This window comes from Clinocottus analis, unplaced genomic scaffold (genome assembly GCF_023055335.1).
Source record: "Clinocottus analis isolate CAN_PGR_092001 unplaced genomic scaffold, fCliAna1.0.p SCAF_1, whole genome shotgun sequence".
NCBI lineage: Eukaryota > Metazoa > Chordata > Actinopteri > Perciformes > Cottidae > Clinocottus > Clinocottus analis.
The window spans coordinates 7,590,074-7,612,500 of NW_027175820.1; the positions used below are offsets into that span (position 1 = coordinate 7,590,074).

Consider the following 22,427-nt stretch of genomic DNA (forward strand, 5'->3'; position numbering starts at 1 on the left):
TTTGAAGATGTTCTTCTTTGGAAACCATTCATTTTTATTTTGATAAAAAGCTGAATAATTTTAAAATTTCAGAAAATATGAAAAATGTAAAAATGTAGATAATAGCTGAAGGTTTTGTCAACATTTGAAATTTTAAATATTGTCTCAACCTCAAGGTATGAAGAACCTGTAAACGTTTGAAGTTGAAGATGATTTCCACATTGGGTCCCATTACTAAAAAAATCATAAAAAGCTTAATAATTTGGAAATTTGAAAAGTGAGAAATATGAAAGGTCATAGCCATCGTGTCCTTAAGTAGCTGAATATTTAAATTTATTGAACTTTTTTCCGTAGCTGAAAATATGAAGGAGCTTAAGTGGTCCAAAATACCGATGGAAGAAATAGAAGAATGAAAAAAAGTTTAATAAAGATTTGAAGAACACGAGTTGGAATGCTTACAGCATTCCAACTAATTATTGGGTTGCAGAGTGTCTACAAAACCATCTGTTACACCTCAGAATGTGAACGTGAGCGTCAGTGGAGCTGTTAAAGTGACCAAAGTGACCTGCACACACGCACGCAAACGTGCACGCGGCCATAATAACACGTTAGCGCGGCCGTTCAAGTGTTCACGCACGTGACTGTTCACATGCGCTGCCGTTAAGGCTCGTGCGCACCCGTCCGCATTCACGTCCGTTTACGCGCGCGGCCGATTCACGTTTGTGGACGTTTACGTGTGCTGCCGTTCATGCGCGACCATTTGCGTGTGCGGCCGTTTACGCGCGTGCACGGCCGTTCACGTGCGCGACCATTTGCATGTTCACGTGCCTGCAGCCTGCAGATGCACAGACCAAAAGGCTGCTGTTGGGGACGGATTTGCTCTCACATTCAGTCGGACTTGCTCTCACATTCAGTCGGATTTCAACACATCTGAATCTGTTGGATTCCTATCAACCACAAAAAAAAAAAAAAAATCATTGAATCTACACCATTCACGTAGGTCACCTACGTGAGGGATTTTCATGCCTGTGAAGCATTCCAACGAACAAGATCGCCTTTATTTTGGTATAAAACACCAGAAATCCGTCAGATCAGCTGCAGCGTCTAATCAAATAACAGATGAACATTGGGGGGCCGGTCCAGTGTTGAAACACTTCCTGGAAGTTTGCTCTCGTGGCTCCTCAATCATGACTCCTCCTCCAAGTAGAATATGAGCTTTGGGACGGCCGTCAAGATGGTGACGCAGACCTACTTCCAGTTCAATCAAGGAGCGAGGAAACAACAATTTAGAGACATGGGATGTACCAACTGTGGACTCTGTGTAACACTTGAACCTACTAGCGGCGCATCTCACGCTGCTTGTGAGACATGCGCTACGGAAACTGTCTGCGTAGCTCACTGTTTGCTCTCAATCTAACTAAACAGCTTGCGTAGTGACCATTTCTGCGGCGCGCTACTTATAAATACACACTATTAATACTAATTAATAGCATAGTTATTTGTACACTAATAGAATAACCGTTTGAGACACCCCTCACCTGTCTCCCCTGCTTGGGACCGGTGGGGGTGCTGCTGGAGCTGCGAGGTGTGGGCCCCAGCAGGCCCCCGCTGCCCAGCAGGGGCCGGGCGCCGGGCAAACTCCTGGAGGGCATCTGGAACTGGCGAAGGCTCCTCCGGACCGACACGCTGCCTCCGACACAGCCAGCGGTGGGGAGAGAGTTGGACTGGCCGAAACGGCTGCAGAACGAAGCGGGAATTACGGAGACTTTCAGTTTTTCATTCCTTTTAAGATTAAATTAGTATTTTGCTTTGGCGATCCTTTCACAGAAAACACAATTACAAAACTTAGGGATAAAACCTTCTCCAACTCACTTTTACTCACCAACATTTAAGCTATTGCCATTGTAGACAAGTGAAACAAAGAAAACAGGGACCTTTCCTGTGTGTAAAATAACTCTACGGACATTTTTTTCATAATTTAAAGACGCCTGTGATCGTTTCTTACAATCTGAATAGTTCTGGTTGTTTTATTAAACAGTTTTCATCCCAGCCAGTGAAACCTAAACTGTGTGTTCACCTCCTCTGCGATCGGTACCCTGCAATGTCGAGGAGGGTTTTCCTTGGAATGGACCGGAACAGCCTCTGGACCTGTTGTTTCCATGACAACAGCCTCTTCTTCTGCGTCTCGGTGAAGGACTGACGGGGGAGAGAACAGGGAGAGAACAGGGAGTATGAATTGGGGGATGACGCAAGTTATGAAGAGGATTTTCATGTACAATGTGTTGCAACAAAAGAGCCAGATCTGATGCAGTTATACCTTAACATACACTTTTTATTCATCCATTTGGGGAAATTCTTCTCTGCATTTGACCCATCCTTGATTAAGGAGCAGTGGGCTGCCCTGTGAGGCGCCCGGGGATCAAAGAGGGGTTAAGTGTCCTGCTCAGAGACACTTCGAGGTGTGAACTGTGGGGGGACTGGGGATCGAACCGGCTACCTGATGGTAACGGGACGACCACTCATCCCCCTGAGCTACTGCCACCCCAAAACATATTTTGGTAAAAATATGATGTAAACATATTTAACATGATGAAAACCAAAAGGTTTCAGAGAGACACTTCTCTTTAAACTAGAACATTTCGCAAGGAATTTTTAAAGTGTGGCTACTACTGCCGTATGACGTCGCAATATATATGTTTATATATTTCCGGTAGGGAGATGCGTTATTGAGGTTAGTCACATTGATTCATTGAAGCTGAAAAGGAAAACCACCGTAGTTGGCAACAGGCTAGCAGCTTTTTGTAGGTTGGTTCACAGGGTTATGAAGCTAAACATGGAGGGACTTAGGACCAAGGAGAATATAGGTATGCATTTTTTAGTTATGTTTTTTTTTTTTTAAATTACACCACCAAACTGCATCCTGGGTGAAGCCCGCCCTCACAGGAAGGCAGAAAATTCTCCTGTGCGACTGAGTGGCTGTGCTTTACCCAGCATGCAGTTTGGCAATGTAATTGTTTTTTAAACCATGAGTCAAGTTTCATCCCTGAGACATAAGTAGCTCTGACCAAGCCCTGTAAACATTAAATGTTGCTCCCCGCCAAAGAGTACAATTCATACATATGGAATTCTGAAACCAACATCTTAAGATAGTTTTCTGCAGGGTCAGGGAGGGGTACAGGATCGTTGTCATGACAGCACGGGGGAGGACTGAACTTGATTTTCAATGGAGCAGTTGGTCGGACTTCATGTCGTTTTCAGGCTTGCTGACAAAAAAGTACAACATTTGTTGGATTCCATGATGCATGTGTACCACAAGCACAATATTTCCTATGTTTCTATCCAACAATGGTGTATGAAGAGTGGAAATTGTGGCACTAAAGATAAAATAAGTTTGTTTTATTTATAAGTTTCTGTCGTTCCCCCCTCAGTCGAGGCTCCACTCGACGAACATTCCGTGCCATACACACCCATTGTAAACTCTGAAATTATCTGAACACTTTCCCTAAACTTAAACAATAACTACATGAAAACTCTGGTAGCTATCAAAAAATGCCCAATTAGGCAAAAACTCCACCCTTTTGTCGACGATTTAAATTTAAATTAATTTCTCTACGTTTAATTATGGCATATCACCATGGGCACAAAAATTAGTTGGGTTTTTTTTTTGCTCTCTTCACGGTGAAACCCCATTCAAGTCAATGGGACAATTTCTTGCTGTTTTTTTCACATTTTTCGGGAAAACGGCCGGTCGAATCGCTTAGGAAAGTCATAGCTCACGATTCCCGATGCAAGCCGCACGTTTTGATGTGTTTTGACGCATGTGCTGGCAACGCTGCGGCAGGAGATACGGTCCAAAGTTTGGGCTATAAGAAGAAACACAGCCAGTAAGCCAGCAGGAGAACATAAAGCTGCATCCTCTGACCCAATGGGGCTAAAGCCACACTTAACTAGCAGAACTCAGCTATGATCCCAGAGTCATTCAACTCTACTCAAAATGTCAAGTGATGAATTCTCTCAACATTTACATTTTGTGAATTAGATTTTGCTGATGGCTGAAATTTAAATTCTCAATGACGGATATCAGACGGTTCCCAGTAGATCAACGTGCTGTATGTTGTGTGGTCTAAATGTCTCTTTTGGAAATAAACATTGTCTAAAATACTGAAGTGGATTCCGAAGGGAGGGTACCTCATGGATAAGGCACTTGTCGATGAGTTGCAGGTAGGAGCTGATGTTGTCCTCGTCTGACCTCGACACCAGTAGCTGGGTACAAACTGACAAGGACGAAAATAAAGACGTTAAAACAGGACAGAACCTTCACTTGCTTAGTGAAAACAAGCTCTACCGAGTGCCGGTGCAGCAGATCACCTTTGCCCATGACACGCGTGAACTGGCTGGGTAGATCCCCCTCGGTGATGACGCTTGTGCCCGACTCCGCCTCCCCTCCGCCGACCCCGGACAGGTGGGCTCCGGGCGCCGCGCTCTTGCCCTCAGAGCCGAGCAGGGCGCGCTGCAGGGATGCCTCCTCACCGCCAAGAAAAGCCTTGATGGGCGTCATAATCATCTGATGGAGCTCCTGCAGTGGGGCGCGCAGATTACTGCCTTCCAACACATCCTGGTGGTGGGGAATGACAGGAGAGGAGATGGTGGAGGTTGGAGGAGGAAAGGAAGAGCCAAGTTTACTTCACAGGACAGAGGAGGACATTACAATTTTTTCATCCTGGAGTCGCACCGCTACTCTTTGTTACACTTGCCCCAGGCGGCCAATCAAATCAAACAAGAGGCGGGCTTTACTACTTCACGACAGACTTCCTGTTTTCTTTTGATGCCGGTAGATGTGGTAAATGGACTGTACTCGTCATCAGAGAATCAGTCCGCCAGGAGCCTAATTAACATTCAGACCACATCCACACGCGACAGTGTGTGATTGGGGGTTAAGTATCTTGCCCAAGGACACATCAACATGGACTAATGATCGAACCGCCGATCCGATGACCCTGCTCTACCATAATCACACATAATCACATCTGTTGGCCCGCTTGCTCGTTTGCCCGACCAGCTTTTTCCGAGGCGCTTTTGAAGCCAGAAGATCCCCGACCACACTGCCATGTGAGCAGAGTATAGAGTAATCCCAAAAATACACGTGGTTCTCCTTTACTAATTGTGTCCGCCTGCATCATATCAGTCCTTCCTCCCGCCCTTCATACAGCAGCGCTCAACATGAGTCTGTGTAAACCAAAATACCAAGCAGCAGGTGTCTCGTTTCCCCCGACCCTTCCAATGCAGCGGGAACACATTTTTAAATGAGGCGTTTGTGAAAAGGTTAAGCCTGAATTTAGCCGGCCCAAGAAGTCCCCTCTGTGGTGTGACCTGAACACCATTGTCTTGCTCTGAAGGCTGACTGGAGGGTTGAGGGGTGGGGGCGGATGGGCTTAAATTCGGAGCCCCAAACTCTCCTTCCTGGATTAGGTGTTCCCTTTGCTGCCATTTCAGACACACAAAACCGACTTATAGTGGCAACCCGTCTCCCTAACATTTGGTAAAAGAGACCCGAGTCCTGGGATGTCCACAAGCTCAATCACCACACACACTTTTTTTATACATCAACAAGACTTAAAAATAAATCCATATAGGCAAGACAGAAGCTTTATGATTTTGTTTGTGTGTGTACAGTGTGACAATAAAGAGAAGAGGGTGTGGTGAGCTGTCACTGACCTTTTCCAAGCTGCGCAGCATGTTCTGCCTCTCTTTGAGCTTCAGAATGCTGATAACAATCTTGTGTCGTGCTCCTTTGGTGACCTTCTGTTGGAAGAAAGAGTTTTGTGTCAAACACCAATTTGCTAATCATCAAAAACACTAAAGGGGCTCTGAAAGATCAGCCAGCGATTGTTACCGTTTCTGACAATATTTGTTGTAAATAGTTTGATCAGTGGTTTTAAGGCCCACCAGAAGATCCGATAAGATGATGCAATGACAGAAGACAGTAAAATGGTTTGAGGAGTTGTGAGTTTCCCTTGTGGTTCTGCTCTGGTTACACACCAGCCACCAGCTTATCAGAACCTCCCATCAGCACACCTGCCTCCATCTACCTGCAGTACATCTGTATTCATTCCTCACCAGATAGTTGCGTCACCTCAAGTTAGGCTCTAACACTCTTCGACATCTTTAGTTCAGACTGACATTTCATTAAGTTCCAATCAATTAAAAAATTAAAGGTAACTTCACAGCTCGATCTTAAACTAAATATTAAGCTATTTTACTGAAGACCCTTACCAGTATGTCCTTGTAGACAGGACAGTAAAACAAAAAGTGCATGATGCAAGATATTTCATCACTGTAGGTCTTCAACAGGGCATTTAACAAAGAAACCAGGCTATATAGTTTCAACAACCAATGGGAAGCAATCACATGACCCAGATAATGTCAATTGAAAAATTAATTTATATCACGAGATGATTTAGCTTCCTCATGCTAGAACTTTATTCTCTTTGTGCTCCAGGATCATCGCCTGCCCCCCCGTCATCTTGTTAGCTGTTAACACTGTTGCTGTAGTTAGCACCGGCTCAGCTGCCGCCATGTTGAGAGCCATTGAGACGCAATAGAAATGCTGCCAATCTCCGGGTTAGCACCTTTAATAAACGATGCTGTCGAGAATGCTTCATTATATAAATAATGCAACACGATAAGTGGAAGGCCTGTAATATACTCTCCAATATTCCAGCAATCATTGATCCTGATCAAAGAACTCTTAAATGAAGCTGGTCTAAGAAGACTGAAGCTCTTCTTTGAGAGAGAGACGTGAACAAACACAAGTTCTCTTTCAACAAGATTTGGGCAGAATTTATTTTGGGCCAATTATTCTTATTGAGGCGGTTACAACATCTTAAATGTTTCATGAAGAACTGGAGCTGACACTCTAGATACTTCTCGATCAGGCCGATAGCAATTCGTTATCATTGAAGTTCAGCCTGTCTCAGCTGCCTCATTTGAGGGTCGGACAGAGAAGAGCAACACCTGGAGGAAGTATGCAACTTATGTTAATTTTAGCTGCATCCTCTGATTCAGAATAAACTCCTCAACGTCCTTAAGTACCAGCACAGCAGCCTCAGTATAAGTCCCGTACTGTTAAGTTCAACGTTATCAACTTAACCTGGACCAAACTAGGTATCTCATTACGTCACTTTTCAAAACTAAGATTAAAGATGAAGATCTTTCTTTTTTTAAATACTGGTATAATATGGTGCTGACATAATTTTGCGTATACTGTAAGAACCTGTAATATCATATTGTCTTTACAAATTAAATTAAACTGTGTGTGTGTTTGTGTGTGTGTATTTGTGGATATATATATAAAAACCTGTGCCTCTAGCTGTTCTTCAGTCAGCGACATCATCTCATCGTAGGTCATTGTGGAGAAGAGAGCAGCGTACTTATGGAGACGGAGACTCTTCAGCCAGGTGGGAACATCTGTTTGGGGGGAAGGGAGGAGGGGGTGGAGGGGTTTAGACAAACCCATAATTACAATAAGAATTTAACGGAGCATCTAAAATTTGTTGTCAATTCAAATATAGATAAGAAAAAAAGAATACAAATAAAAAAGATCCAAGACACGCCCAGTCACTCTATCGGCTCACTTTCTGTAATCAGTACAGCTTTACAGTCACAGCTGCAGCTCTTTTCTGTGGACTTGAGGTTAAAACTGATGAATCGGTGGTCATGACAGATCATCTGTTGATAGCAATCTGCTTTCCTACGCTGTGACGAGCGTGTGGATGAAGCATAAAGTAAACCCATTTATTGTAGCACCTGGCCAGTTAGCTAGCTGGCTTGCTAATTCCACCATGATTTCATACTCCAGTCACAGAACATTAAGAACCACCACGTGAATAGTACCATAACTGTGCTGTTTTTAAATGAGCGTTCAGGATGGACAATACCCTTTCAGCAAGCTTATCCTGATGCTAATGCTAATGCATTATCATGGATTGTTTTTGTCATGTTATAACTATGTGTGGTTCTTGATGATGCAGGGAAATACCCGGTGGGCCGACGGGGTTGGGCAGGTCAGGTCACACAACATCGCCGAGCCGAGGTTGTGAGTCCTGACCAAGAGACGCTGCTGTGTGAGGTCTCCCCGAGAGGTGCTGTGTAAGCTCTCCCCGAGTCCAGAATGGCGCTGTGTCGCAGTCTCTCTTTTTTTCGTTTCAAAGAGGTGGTGTGGGTCCGCGGGTTGGTCCCAAGGCCCCGTGCCCTTGGTGCTGCTGGGTGGGTGTCTGTTATCTGCATGAACGCGCCTTGTATTGAGTGTCTGACAGTAACTGGGTGGGGTGGGTGGGTGTACAAGTTAGTACATTTATTGAACTCAAGTACTAAAATAACAAATCTATTCCGTACACCCGTTTCTTTAACAAATGTATACTAGTTATATACTTTATAAAGCTCAAATGACAGTATTTGCAATTCTTTAGGCTAATTATGTTTGTAATACAATATGAGATTTAGAAAGACATGCTGTTGGCAGAAGGATCAAATAGTTAAATTCTGACGGATCACATTAGTTATATATGATGAGACATGCGCTTCACATTCAAACTGCTGAGTCAGCCAACTGCTCCGTGTTGTGAAGCCTGTGCTGGTTCAGTTCTTTCTTCATCTACAAGGTTATAACTGCAGAACCAACAAACAGTCCCTTTCTGTGAAGCTCATACACACTGTGAATGTGTTTCTCCTCTGTTTGCTGTATTACGTTTAAAGAATGTTTCCTCTGTCAATGTGCTGCTCGATAGTCACCTGAGGACTCACTTTAAAACACCTCCGCAGGCTCTCAACTGCAAACAGGGACTTTTATGACCGTGCAACCAGGAACTATTTCTATCAGACAAAAAAGACTTCTTAAAAAGGTTTAGCTTGCGACAGCAATACCCTTAAAGTAAGTTCACTGTGGTCGGCAGCTCTGGCCTCTGCTTCCTCTGAGCCTTCTGACAAACTGCTCTGACCGGATCAACAAATGCCAGAGCATCAAACTAAAAGCCTGCAGAGCAAGAGATTTGGACAACATGCATTCTTGTTGATGCGACGGGTTGTGCTCTCTACTTGCTGTGATGGCCCTTGTCGGCCGCGTTTCCTCCACTGTAGTGTGCCGCGGCCGGCTTGGAAAGGCTCGGGCCGAAGGTGGCACGCCGGCTCTGGCCACGTGCTTTAGAGCGCCCGTGCCCGGACCTCGTCACCTCCCAGGGCCGTGAATTATGTGCTTGCTGTGACTTCTTTTCCCTCCAGGGAAGGACGTGGCCCCCCAAAATGTAATTTTATGATGTTTTCAGGCGAGAAGTTAGTTGTTTAAGCATGAAATCTGTGGTCTCTTTAAAAATTACATTTTGTGTATTATCTTCACAATAGAACATCTTTGATGTGACGTGTCGAGTCTTTGGCAATCAGTGTTAAGATGTCTACAGCGGCCGTATCTCGAAATACGATTCTCCCTGTTACGTGATGAGAAAACTCATCAAGTAAAAAATAAGATCGCATTCTGAGATGTTTTCAGGCGAGAAGTTAGTTGTTTAAGCATCAAATCTGTGGTCGGTTTGTCAAGAATCAAAGATAGGCCGCCGTCATCACCCTGCGGTCAGCGCTCCTCTCCCCCGTGTCTCACTTGCTCTTAAGGTCCACTGCAATTCCAAAAAGGAGGACAAATACGCGTGCGACTTGATACTGCGCCTGACGCCGGACAGGGCATTGAAAATCCGGACGTTTGGTGTGGTCACCCTAGTGTCTTGCTCAAGGACACCATTGAAATAACCACTAGTTCTGCTTTATAGTTGTTATGGAAGTCCCATAAATGTCGGAACATCAAACCCCATTGTGTCTGGTTTCATAACCCACAACAGTATCTGAATGACGGACGCTCACGATAAGCCACGTCCCCTCTCATCGGATTGACTACAAGTAGATTCAGTTTGAAAAAAGACATTTTCAAATCGAGCCACGGCAGGGGAGTCTCAAAAAAGCAACTCGTAAATGTGGAGCCACAAATGCAGTGCAATTCACAAATAAATACATACAAATGCAGGAATATATTTGTCTTTTTTTTTAAATTCATACAAATCATTGGAATGTATTTGTGAATCATTTTATGTGCATTTGTAAATCAAATATATTTGTGAATTGTTCTGTGGGCATTTGTACATCTTTATGCGCATTTGTGAATCTTCACACTGCACATGAGCGACTCGCTGAATTTTGGCATTTTGCCAAAAGCCAATCTCTGTAAAGTCTCTGTCAGGTCGTCTTTTCTGCTGTTCTGTCTCAAAACCAAAAAAAGATCTCATCTCAACATGGAGCGTGAACTGAGAGAGCTGTATCAAGTCTACAACCCTGTTTTAAAAATATGTGTAGAGGAAAGCAGCTCACTGCAGCCACTAATACTGATAAAACCTGATTCTCACATATCTGCACTCATTCTGTTTTGTAATTTGCTTTTAGTTTTCCAAAATGAGCTAAAACTTTATTTTCATTGTTCTAAGTGATTGCAATTTTTAATTTTTTTGGTCTGATGGGGCAATCTGGTTTAATTGAAAGTTATTGCAATTTTCTTTATTCTGTTATTTATAACGCACAGATGGAGTCATAAAATTATGTTATTTACAAAAAAGCAATGCTTCTGGTGTTTGTGTCATTGTTGGTGACGTTGAGTTTTGCATTGAATCATACAGGGATGTTTGCTGAAATTAATTGGCTGGCTCTACCAAAAGAATTGCTGCTAGCCGCCACTGCATGACACTTAAAATGGAGCTCAGGTGCATCCTGTTTCCACTGTTCATCCTTGAGATGTTCCTCCAACTTGATTGGAGTGCACTTGTGCTAAATCTAGTTGATTGGACATGATTTCGAAAGGCACACACCTATCTACAATATATCAGGCCCCACAGTTGACAGTGAATGTCAAAGCACAAACCAAACCATGAAGTTCAAGGAATTATCTGTAGACCTCCAAGACTTGTTTTGTATCGAGGCACAGATCCGGTGAAGGGTACAGGAACATTTCTGCAGCATTGAAGGCCCTAAGAAGCACCTCATCATATGGAAATGGAAGAAGTTTGGAACCACGAGGACTCCTCCTAGAGTTCTCCGCCCAGCCAAACTAAGCGATCGGAAGAAATAGGCCTTAGTCAGGGAAGTGACCAAGAACCCTATGGTCACTCTGACATCTCCAATGTTGTTCTATGAAGAGAGGAGAACCTTCCAGAAGGTTTTTCAGCAGGAGGAACTGTGAGACTAGTCAGAATTGATGAAAAGTGCCTGTTTTATTGTTCTGATAACATTACTTTAAAATAAAAGCCTGCAATAAACTAGTTTTACTTCATTATTGAATTTGGCGCAAAATGCTACAATCGCAGAAAAATTATGCGATAATTCAGTTAATTTTTTCCAAGTTTGCCAAGCCCTAGTTTTGATTTATTTACACTAAATAATGTGAATATGTGTCATTTAAATGAATGGTCTATCAAGTAGTTAAAATAAGTAATTTTAATATTTTTATTTTAATATTTATTTTCATAAATCGAAGTGTAGGTAATATTTCTAAAGGTAAAATGTCTTGCACAAACATTACACCATTGTGAAACTAATTGTCACTAAATCTTGCGATACAGCCGGTACGTTGCCAACACACATATGTATTTCAACAGTGAATAGTGAAGTGTTCTCTGATCTTTCCGACTTACCCCTCATGCCGCTGCCATCATCATGGAAGGAGCTGCGATGGAGACCTGAGACTCCCCCTAAACCGGCCTCCTCCAGGTGCTCGCTGCCTCCACTGCCTGAGGAGGCGATGCTGCTCTGGGGGGAGAGGGGTGCGTGGTCCGGGGCTGGGCCTCTGGCGGTCCGTAGGTCCTCCTGGGACAGCCAGACGTGGCCCAGAGGCTGGTTGCTAGGGCCACTCATGGGAGGCGTGAGGGACACTGAGCGCTTCAGGGGACTGTGCTGCTGGCTGCTACCTCCACTCGTCAGGGCTGAAGGACACGACAAGAGCAGGAGCCGGTTAGAACTTAGAGAAGACTGGAGAGATCATACTGCTGTTCATTCAAACAGCAAGCACACAACATCATTTCATCAATTGATTACCCAAACACTCATTTATAAGTTGAAGCAAGACTCATCATCTCGACACGCATATTCATTCAATTCAGTTTATTTTGTATTGCCCAAAATCACAACTACAAGATTTGCATCGGAGGGCTTTACAATCTGTACACATAACATCCCTGTCCTCACTTCGGACCAGGAAAAACTCCCCAAAATGAAGATAGTAAAAACCCTTTCACAGGGAAAAAGGGGAAGAAACCTGAGGGAGAGCAACAAAGGGGGATCCCTCTTCCAGGATGGACAGAAGCAATAGATGTCATGTGACCAGAATGAGCAACGTAACAGAGTTGCAGCACATTACATGAATATGACAAAAACATTCATATAGTGAGCGGTAAGCATGGACTACGATCCAGATAGCCACAGTCCATCGTAGCATGCAGGACCAGTTCCAAACAGCCATGATCCACAGTGGGAACATATCTGCCTTAATCCAAGTATTGGATTATTATTGATAACTGAGGCTCTGATGGAAAGGATCAGCTTTGCTTGACCTTTATACTACATTAACTTAAATTTGTGACAATAAACAAACATTGAGGTAAACTAGGCAGCAGCCTCCAGCTTTGTAGAGTGAAGCCGATGCTTAATGTCTGAAAGCTGCATTCTATCTACTGACCATCTGGATGTATAGAAGTCTATGCTTTATGTCTGAAAGCTGCATTCTTTCTACTGACCATCTGGTTGTATAGAAGTCCATGCTTCATGTCTGAAAGCTGCATTCTATTTACTGACCATCTGGTTGTATACATGTATATGATTCATGTCTGAAAGCTGCATTCTCTCTACTGAACATCTGGTTGTATATAAGTCTATGCTGCATCCTTTGTACTGAAAGTGAATTGCATCACTTTGGTCGCCCAAAAAACGTCTTATCCAGTGTTCAGTTGTAGCTCACTTCTGGTTGCAAAAATAACAACATGTCGACAGACAAACTTGAGGCCTCACGATGGCAGTCATAAGCATTTACAGTTCAGGTGACTACGTTCACTTCCTATATACAGTCAATGTAAAACCTTTTAGCAATTTACAACGTAAATCAAGTTTATCAAATCATATATTTCTTTACAATTCCTCATTCCAAGTATACTTGTCTTTTGAAGAGCAGTGTAAAACATATTGTGCTTTTTAATTATTTTTTTTACATATGCAACATTAGATCTCTGCACATACTTATAAAACTAGCTTAATGTGAAATTAAAAGGCCTTATTTGTTTGAGTGAACCTGAGACAGTATACGGCTACATCAGGCACCAAATACGCATAACTACACACGACTCTCCTGATATCTTGTTTGTCTGCAAGTGCTGACATCCAGACTAGATATAAACTATATATATTAGGGCTGGGCAAGTTAACGCGTGAATATCGCGTTAACTTTTCAAGCAATTAACGGCGTTAATGATTTGATCATGCGTTAACTGCATTTTTTTATTTAAAAAAAATAATAAAATTAAGGGGCTTTTAATTTGAAGGCGATAATTTACTTCCACCCTCGGGCTTCCGTAGCATTACCGGACTATTTGCCGACTTGAGCCAGACGCAAAAGCACGTATTGTTCTGTAGTTTCTGTCCTTAACGAGCACCGCGCGAGCGAGTCCCCTCTCAAAGCTTCACAAGCGGTCACCGGCAGCTTGCGCTGCAAGCTCAGCGGACCCGGCTTGAACATTAATCGCGCATGCGCAAAGCCTCCGCTGATACCTGTCAGCTGTTCTTCACATCTCCACCTTGTTCAACCAGACGTTAGTGCACTTGTTCAAGTCAACACAGACTGGACTTTTCTCACTGAGGAAGAAAAACTGAACTGAACTGAAAACATGAAAAGCACTTATTGCTTTTGGATAAAGTGATTCAATTGCTGGTCTTTAACATCTTTAAGGTAAGCAACAGATTGAACATGGACCAAAGAAGGAGTGGTTTGTCCCTCACAGGGACCCTTACTACTTAACAGTACCTGTTCAAAAAAACAAAAAAACATTTATAAACTATATATGTATGTATGTTAACTTGTTGCTCCAGAATGCTGTTATATTGTTCTGGTAACATTACTTTAAAATAAAAGCATGTAATACACTAGTTTTTAACTTCATTGTTGAATTTGGCGCATAATGCAATTAATCGCAGAAAAATCATGCGATTACTTTTTTTCAACTTTGCCCAGCCCTAATTCACATACATACATATATACATATACATATATACACACACACACATATATATATATATACATATATACACACACACATATATATATACATATATATATATATATATACACACACATATATATATACACATACATACATACATACATACATATATATATACACATACATACATACACATATATATATACACATACATACATACACACTTATATATATATATATATATATATATATATATATATATATATATATATATATATATATATATATTAGGGCTGGGCAAATTAAAGCGTTAACGCGAGATTAATCTGTCAATCCTTTAATGGTGTTAACTATTTAATCATGCGTTAAGTGCATGGTTTTGTTTTGGCATTATTATTATTTTTGCAGTGGGAAGGGCTTATCACTTTAAATCTCTCCAGGCGGCGTAGTTCAGACCTGGGCGTCTTACGGCTCTCCCAGTCTGGCGAGTCTAAATGAGATGCAGCTATGAACGCATTACGGCAACACTGCTTTTATTTTGCGCGTGCGCTTCCGTGTTGACGATTTGAGCCTGAAGTGAAAGCAATTATTGTTCTGGAGCTTCTGTTCTCACTCTACAGGAACACCAACAAACTGTGACTGCCTTTCAAATCCTTGGAGGAGGAATTCAAGGTAACTGGATCCAGAGAAGTGGTTCAGGGACTCAAGTGATCCGAAGGTGGCTAAAGCAGGGATCCAAGTGAGGACTGGCAGGAAATGGAGGGCAGATGATGCGGTTCAAGTGGCAGATGCAAGGCTGCGTCATAGGAGCCTGGTGGGAGTGGTCACACAAGGTCAAGCAGGGCTAGGATCCTTTCCAACTCCCCAAATGAACACCAGGGGGAAGGAAGGGCGACAAGTTGTTCAGGAGGAGGTGAGAGCAGCAGTGGAGGAAACGAGAACCTGCAAAGCAGTGGGAATGAAGCAACAGGGAGCTTGGACGAGGTGGGAGAATGCGGTTGAAAGGAAAGTGACCTAAGCTGAGCTTTGGAAAGCTGAGCCTCACCGCATCAAATTCCTCATCCAGGCAGTGTATGACGTGCTTCCAAGCCCGTCAAATCTGCACACATGGGGCATAGCAGAGACACAAGCATGCCTGCTCTGTTCCAAGCGAGGAACCCTAGAACACATCCTCAGTTGCTGTACAAGAGCCCTTGGATGTGGTCGGTACAGGTGGCCGGTATGACCAAGTCCTCAAGACCATTGCTGAAGCCATCAGCGCAGGTCTGGCGTGGGCAAAGCAGTTCCGACCCACCAAGTTAACAATCGCCTTTGTCAGAGCTGGGGACAAGCCAACTCCTGCCAGAAGAACATCATCTGCAGGCATCCTGACACCTGCAAGAGACTGGTAGTTGTTGATGGACCTTGAACATCAGCTGCAGTTCTCCAGCCATATTGCAGTCACGACCCTGTGACCAGACATTGTCCTTGTGTCTGAATCCACAAAGCAAGCAGTGCTACTGGAGCTGACAGTCCCGTGGGAAGATCGCTCGGAAGAAGCCTTTGAGAGGAAGCTCTTTAAGTACGCAGGACCGGTCAGTGACTGCCAGCAGGCTGGCTGGAGAGCAAGGTGTTTCCCTGTGGAGGTTGGATGCAGAGGATTTGCAGGCCGTTCCTTGGCCAGCGCCTTTAGCAGTTTAGGCATCGGGGGTGAGAGAAAGAGGAGAGCCATCCGCAGTACCACCGATGCGGCAGAGAGAGCCTCAAGATGGCTGTGGCTCAAAAGAGGGGAGCCATGGAGTCATGGTAGCTAGCTAGCCATCTGGACACAAGCTGGGGTCTGATCAGCCCCGTCTGGGTCACCTGGAGGAGGGCGTATGATGTTGAAAGACCCGAAACGTCCAATGATTCCTAGAACATCACTGAAGATGGGTACAGATTAGGCGTCAGTAGATGTATGTACACAGTCAACAAGCAGCTTTGTTAAAAGCTTCGACTGAGCGCTCACACACCGGCAGGCGCCGCGTACAGATTGAAAGTTAATTGCGCATGCGCAAAGCTCCTGACCCCACGGTCTGATCCACTATGGCAGAGCGTCACTTCTGGATTTTTACTCTTTTCTCAAAGAGGAGAACTTTTCTCACATCACAAGATGTTCAGTGCACTTGTTCAAGCCAACACAGACTAGACTCTGAACCCGGAGCAGCTGTCCTGCTCCAAGTGAAACGAGTTAAAGTGCTCGTGTCTTGTACAAACAATGAGCTGCTGGCTTCACACGTTACAAAGTACACGGACATAAAACTAAGTAATTAATAAATACATGGAGAAATGCGTGTACTTTCGGATAAATGTTCACGGTTAACAGATTACGCTGCGCATGCGCGACCCGGCAATTTTTGCTGTCAAAAGCCAATCCCTGCAAACTCTCTGTGAAGTCGTCTTTTCTGCTGGGACGTCTCTCAAAACCGGAAAATTATCTCATCTCAACATGGAGCGTGAACTGAGAGCAGCCGTATCAAGTCTACAACCGTGTTTTAAAAAGATGTGTAGAGGAAAGCAGCTCACTGCAGCCACTAACAGTGATACAACCTGATGCTCACATATCTGCACTCATTCTGTTTTGTTCTGCAATTTGCTTTTAGTTTTCCAAAATGAGCTATTTAGTAGTAACTAGCCTACATATAATTTATGTTTTGCACAGATAGAACATTATTTTCAATGTTTTGAATGATTGCAATTTTTTTCTTATTTTTTTGTGGTCTGACGGGGCAATTTGGTTAAATTGAAAGTTATTGTTATTTATTCTGTTATTTATAAAAGCACAGATGGAGTCACAAAATGATTTTATTTACAGAAATAGTAATGCTTTTGGTGTTTGTGTCATTGTCGGTGTCGTCGAGGTCCCCCCCGAAGCTGTACACCTTGGGGAAACACTGCTATATATGTACGTACGTTAACTTGCTGTTGCTCCAGAGTGCTGTTATAATGTTCTGATAACATCACTTTAAAATAAAAGCCTGCAATACACTAGTTTTTACTTCCTTATGGAATTTGGCGCATAATGTGATTAATCGCAGAAAAATCATGCGATTAATCAGTTAATTTTTTTCAACTTTGCCCGGCCCTAATAAATAAATAAATATATCTATATATAGATCAAGATCTATTTATATATATATATATATATATATATATATATATATATATATATATGTATATAGATATATATATATATATATATGTATATAGATATATATATATATATATATGTATATATGTATATATGTGTATATATATATATATATAGATATATCTATATATCTATATATATATCTATATCTATATATCTATATATATATATATATATATAGATATATATAGATATATAGATATATATATATATAGATATATACACATATACATACACTGGGGGGGAAAGAAGTGTCCCTGGAGTTACTGTCACCGACCGAAATACAGTCCACCATGTGTGGACCCACTCGGCAGCAGACACGCGATCCGTGGACCCGACCTACCCGTCGGATCCGCGGCTGCGGTGCACCACTCCGAAACCACTCAATACACAGCGCTTTCATACAGTCCAACATGTATGGACCAACTCTGCAGAAGACACTCGACCCGTGGAACTGCTCCCCGCCAGAGTCTGCATGGACACTCTGTGGAGCAGTGCCTCACAATGATCCATGAAACATCTTAGCTGACTGACTTGACCAGTCAAGCCCCGTCGGGTCATCAACAATGCATGTTGTCCATATCAACAACCACCGGAGGCAGCAGTGCATATTGGTGGGGGGAGCAGACGCCCTAACCCTAACCCGCGAGTAGACGCCGCAGGTAGTCACCAGCAGCAACAGTGCTGTGGCTTGTTTATGATTAAATCTGACTGCAAATGTATAGAACAGTAACATAATCAGCATTTCACTCACCCGACTCACATAACCCTCTGTGGGAAAGGGGTCATCAGTAAATCCTAATATTCCAGTTTATAGGTTTGAGATGGTAGCCACACTGACCAATCATTGCACATGTTATGGTCACGTCAGGGTCTCGCAAAGATCTTTGCATGTATTTTAACCAGGCTACTCTTACATAGAGGAAGACAGGTGAAATGTGATTAGATAAAAAAATGCTGTTAAACAGGTCCCAAGAAGCCATACAATAGGCCTGAAGGAGCAGAGGAACAGATGAAGGCAGCTGTGCAATGAGAAAATAAGCTAATAGGGAAAAATAATTAGAATACATACTGTATTTGTGAATAACAATTACATTATAAAATAGTTATAACTTTAAAAAAAAAACACTTTTCAACGTCCAGATTGAAAAGCTCCTGACCCCACGGTCTGATCCACTATGGCAGAGCACTTTAAATCAGTATCACTTAATCTTTACTCTTATCTCAAAGAGGTGAACTTTCCATAAAAAAAAATTTAAAAAACTGAACTGGAAAACATGAAAAGCACTTATTGCTTTTGTATAAAAGGTATTGTAAGGTAAGCAACAGAAGGAGTGCGCTCTCTGTCTCTCTCTCTCTCTACCCCTCTCCCTCTCTCTCACTCTGGAAATATACACTTGTATTTTCACTTGGTGGGGCTCTAAATGAGTTAGAAATATGTTTTACAAATTATATTTTTCTTCACCTATTCAGCAAGGAAATAACTTCACTTGAAAAAATACATATTTCTTTCTAGAAAGAATGTTCTCTAAGAAACATCTCTCCTCGTTTCTCTATTAATAATTGAAACGTGTGAACCTCAGGATGAACTAAGATGGTTGCCTAATTAGGAGGTTACTTTAGTTTAACCCACTAAAATCACAATATTTTCGAGGCCCAATAAAAACTGTTCCCACACAAGAGCGAGTGAGCTGAAGGAGGTAAACGGGATGAGAAGAGCCAGAGAGCTTTGAGTGTCGCCGCTCAGACGGGTGAGCTGCCACCAACATGCTGGCTCTCTCCTCCGTCTCCTATATGCGGCCCTCTTACTGCGGGCGCTATGTATAGGACTTCATGGGCCCTGTTTAAAATAGGTGCCTAGCTAACATTACAAGTTCCAGTCCCTAAATATTAGCCATTTTCCCTAAATACAGTCTCCCACAAAGGCTGCCTTAGAAGGGAAAGGATGTGAGGTACGTGGTGGCACACAGGTTGGATGTGGTTAAACGTCACAGTGACTAGATGAAGATGGACACCATGTGAAAGGACATGAGGAGGGCGCTGAAGACCTGGGTCCCAAAACACACCTTCATCTGATATCCATCACTTCAAGTGTATTCAACGGCCACTTTCACTGCTGGAGAGAAGCATCTGTTGCTGGTGTCTGTCTGGGGGACAGTTTATCGGTTCTAGGGTCTTTGGTGTGGGACCGGAACTGCTAGTGGTCCAAAAACACAGGAGCGTCTTTCTTAGAACCATGAACAGGGCTTTAAATAAGCCTGTATTTATAAACCCTCAGCTGTTTCTTTCATATCCCAGAAAAGAAAAAGAAAAAAAACAGAGCCCTTGCATTTTTGTCTGGAAATATCCTGCTCTGACCAAAGTTATGTTCAATTTCAACAGCCCTGCCCTCTCTGTTGTCGACCGCCTCATAGCCTCTGTAGTCGCCGTGGGTGTTGTTCAGAATATTCAGAGTATTTAGTCTGATCATAGTGTTCAGTGTTTTATTTTAGTTTAAGAAAACGCACCGATGAACTGTGCACTCCAGATCTGGCTGTAGACGTAAGCACTGTGACAAGTACTTGTCACAGTATTTGTCCTTTTTATTTCAGTCCGTCAATCTCCCTCCGCCCAGCTGACCCCTTATTTCGACTTTCGTTGTGAAATGAGGAATTGTATGATTAACTCCTCATTTTAAACATCAGTTTACTGCGAAGCTTTTGAAGCAAGCGACAGGAATAAATAGAAACATATAATTCGATAAAAAAAAGTGTTTTTTGAAAGCCAACCAATTCAATTATTATTATTATTATTATTATCATCCATCAAGGGAAAGGATTGGAAGGAATGTGTACACATTGCGGTTTTTAGGTTGCAGTTCAGTATGTTTTTGGTACCGTTTATTGTTTTTCGTTTAATAACTGCCCCCCCAGTTAGCTGACGCCTTGGCATCGGCTAATCTTCCTTGGGTCCACCGAAATGACAAAACATAATATATATGGTACATCACTTAATATATATATATATATATATATATATATATATATATATATATATATATATATATATATACACACACATGTATATACATACATACATCAATCCAAGGTGAACAGCCTCTGGCATGTGTGTATATATATATATATATATATATATATATATATATATATATATATATATATATAAATAAAAGGGCTGTGAAATGATTAACGTTTTTAATCAGATGAATCACAGGTTTCAGTGGATTAATCACTATTAATCACATATTACCAATATTCTCGGTATTTTTGAGTAAAAACATAAAGATTTATGATAAAAGACTGATATATACATTGTCATTTATATAATGGGGTGCTGTTGTAAACAAAGCAACTACAGGCCGTAAGGTGAACCCCATTATTGTTTCATCGCGCGCCACAGTCATCAACGCGATCTTAAGCTCATAAAAAAAGAACGAGTTGTGCTAAACTACGAAAAAAAAGTTTGGCGCTGAAATTCCAGTCGATTATTGATGCGGCGATGTTTTATGCCGGACTCGTTTCTTCAGAGCGTAACAGAATATTTGTCGCAAGTGGAGGCGACAAGGCTCAGTGTTGCCAGATTGATGATGGCGTAGTATCGTACCAAAGGCTCAAAATGGTTGTATTTGGAACATAATTATCGTGCATCTGGCAACCCTGAGATCGGTCGACCAATGACAGTTCTCTCTACCATCAGACCTCGCGCAAGAAGGTGGATCGTAAGGGAGATACCGTTTACAAAACTTGTAAGGGCGTAATAACTAGTTTGTGAAAGACTCAGAGAAACATAAATATCACACCAGGCAAAATCCCGGACGTTTTTGAATCCCTGCCGGACGCATTTTTAGGTCATGAAAAGAGGACATGTTCGGGAAAAAGAGGACGTCTGGTCACCCAGGTAATTCTCATTACTCACAAAAGTCCAGTGATCCCCTGTCAGCACCACATGATCCGTAGCAGCCAAGTCATTTTCCGTTTTGTTCTTTTCCAGCTTTAAACAGCACGTGGATTTGTGTCACGATTGTGTGTCTTTGCGGTGCTTTGATGCTCGGGTCCCCCGTTGCCACTCGCAAAACTTTGGTGAACCCCTCATCCTCAACAATATTACTTCTGCAACTGTGCTACTCAACATGTCACAGGCAGATTTAGGGAGGGGTCTTTGTTGTTCAGTGAGGCTGGTTTGACGCATTCCTCTTGAACGCCCCTCGCGGACCATCATGCTGAGCGTTGAGATGTTAAGGCTGGTGGTGCTAGTGAAACAATAACGTCTTCCTGAGTGAACATCGGACTTCTACGTGTATATATATATACGTAGATATATATACGTAGACGTGTATATATATATACAGAGATGTCAGATGTATATGATATATATCTAGCTGCATTACAGCGGAAATAGATAAATAGGTATATTGGAAGCTCATTCTGCTCATGCGTTAAATGCGTTTAAAAAATTAACGCATAATCATGTAATTTAATCATAGCGCGTTAATGCGTTATTTTTCACAGCTCTAGCATATATATATAAACACATATATATATATATTATATATATAATATATATATTATATATTATATATATATATTATATATATAATATATATATTATATATATATATACACACACACACATATATATATATATATATATATACATATATATATATATATATATATATATATATACATATATATATATATATATATATATATATACATATATATATACATATATATATATATATATATATATATACATATATATATATATATATATATATATATATATATACATATATATATATATATATATATATATATATATATATATATATATATATATATATATATATATATACATATATGTGTATGTATATCATTATTAGTAATAACTAGTGAACCAGTCATAACCTTCCCCTATTAAAGTTCAACAAAGATACTTTAAGTTCAACTAAACTGGTAAAACACCATTATTAAAGTGTTCCCAAA

At 41.8% G+C, this 22,427-nt stretch overlaps 1 protein-coding gene across 4 annotated transcripts in view; it reads right to left on the bottom strand.

Annotated features, from left to right (window-relative positions):
• Nucleotides 1-22,427, bottom strand: part of samd4a (sterile alpha motif domain containing 4A) — a 104,573-nt gene that overhangs the window by 42,225 nt on the left and 39,921 nt on the right. For 2 of the 4 annotated variants that reach the window (XM_068578758.1, XM_068578783.1), the window contains exons 4-10: nt 11,700-11,987; nt 7,337-7,446; nt 5,695-5,781; nt 4,348-4,594; nt 4,168-4,253; nt 2,057-2,175; nt 1,518-1,716 (exon numbers count right to left, since the gene is read on the bottom strand). In XM_068578758.1, coding sequence (XP_068434859.1) covers nt 1,518-1,716; nt 2,057-2,175; nt 4,168-4,253; nt 4,348-4,594; nt 5,695-5,781; nt 7,337-7,446; nt 11,700-11,987 — 1,136 coding nt within the window. The remainder of the gene's footprint in view (nt 1-1,517; nt 1,717-2,056; nt 2,176-4,167; nt 4,254-4,347; nt 4,595-5,694; nt 5,782-7,336; nt 7,447-11,699; nt 11,988-22,427) is intronic. The other 2 variants (XM_068578775.1, XM_068578767.1) reach the window with 2 other exon arrangements.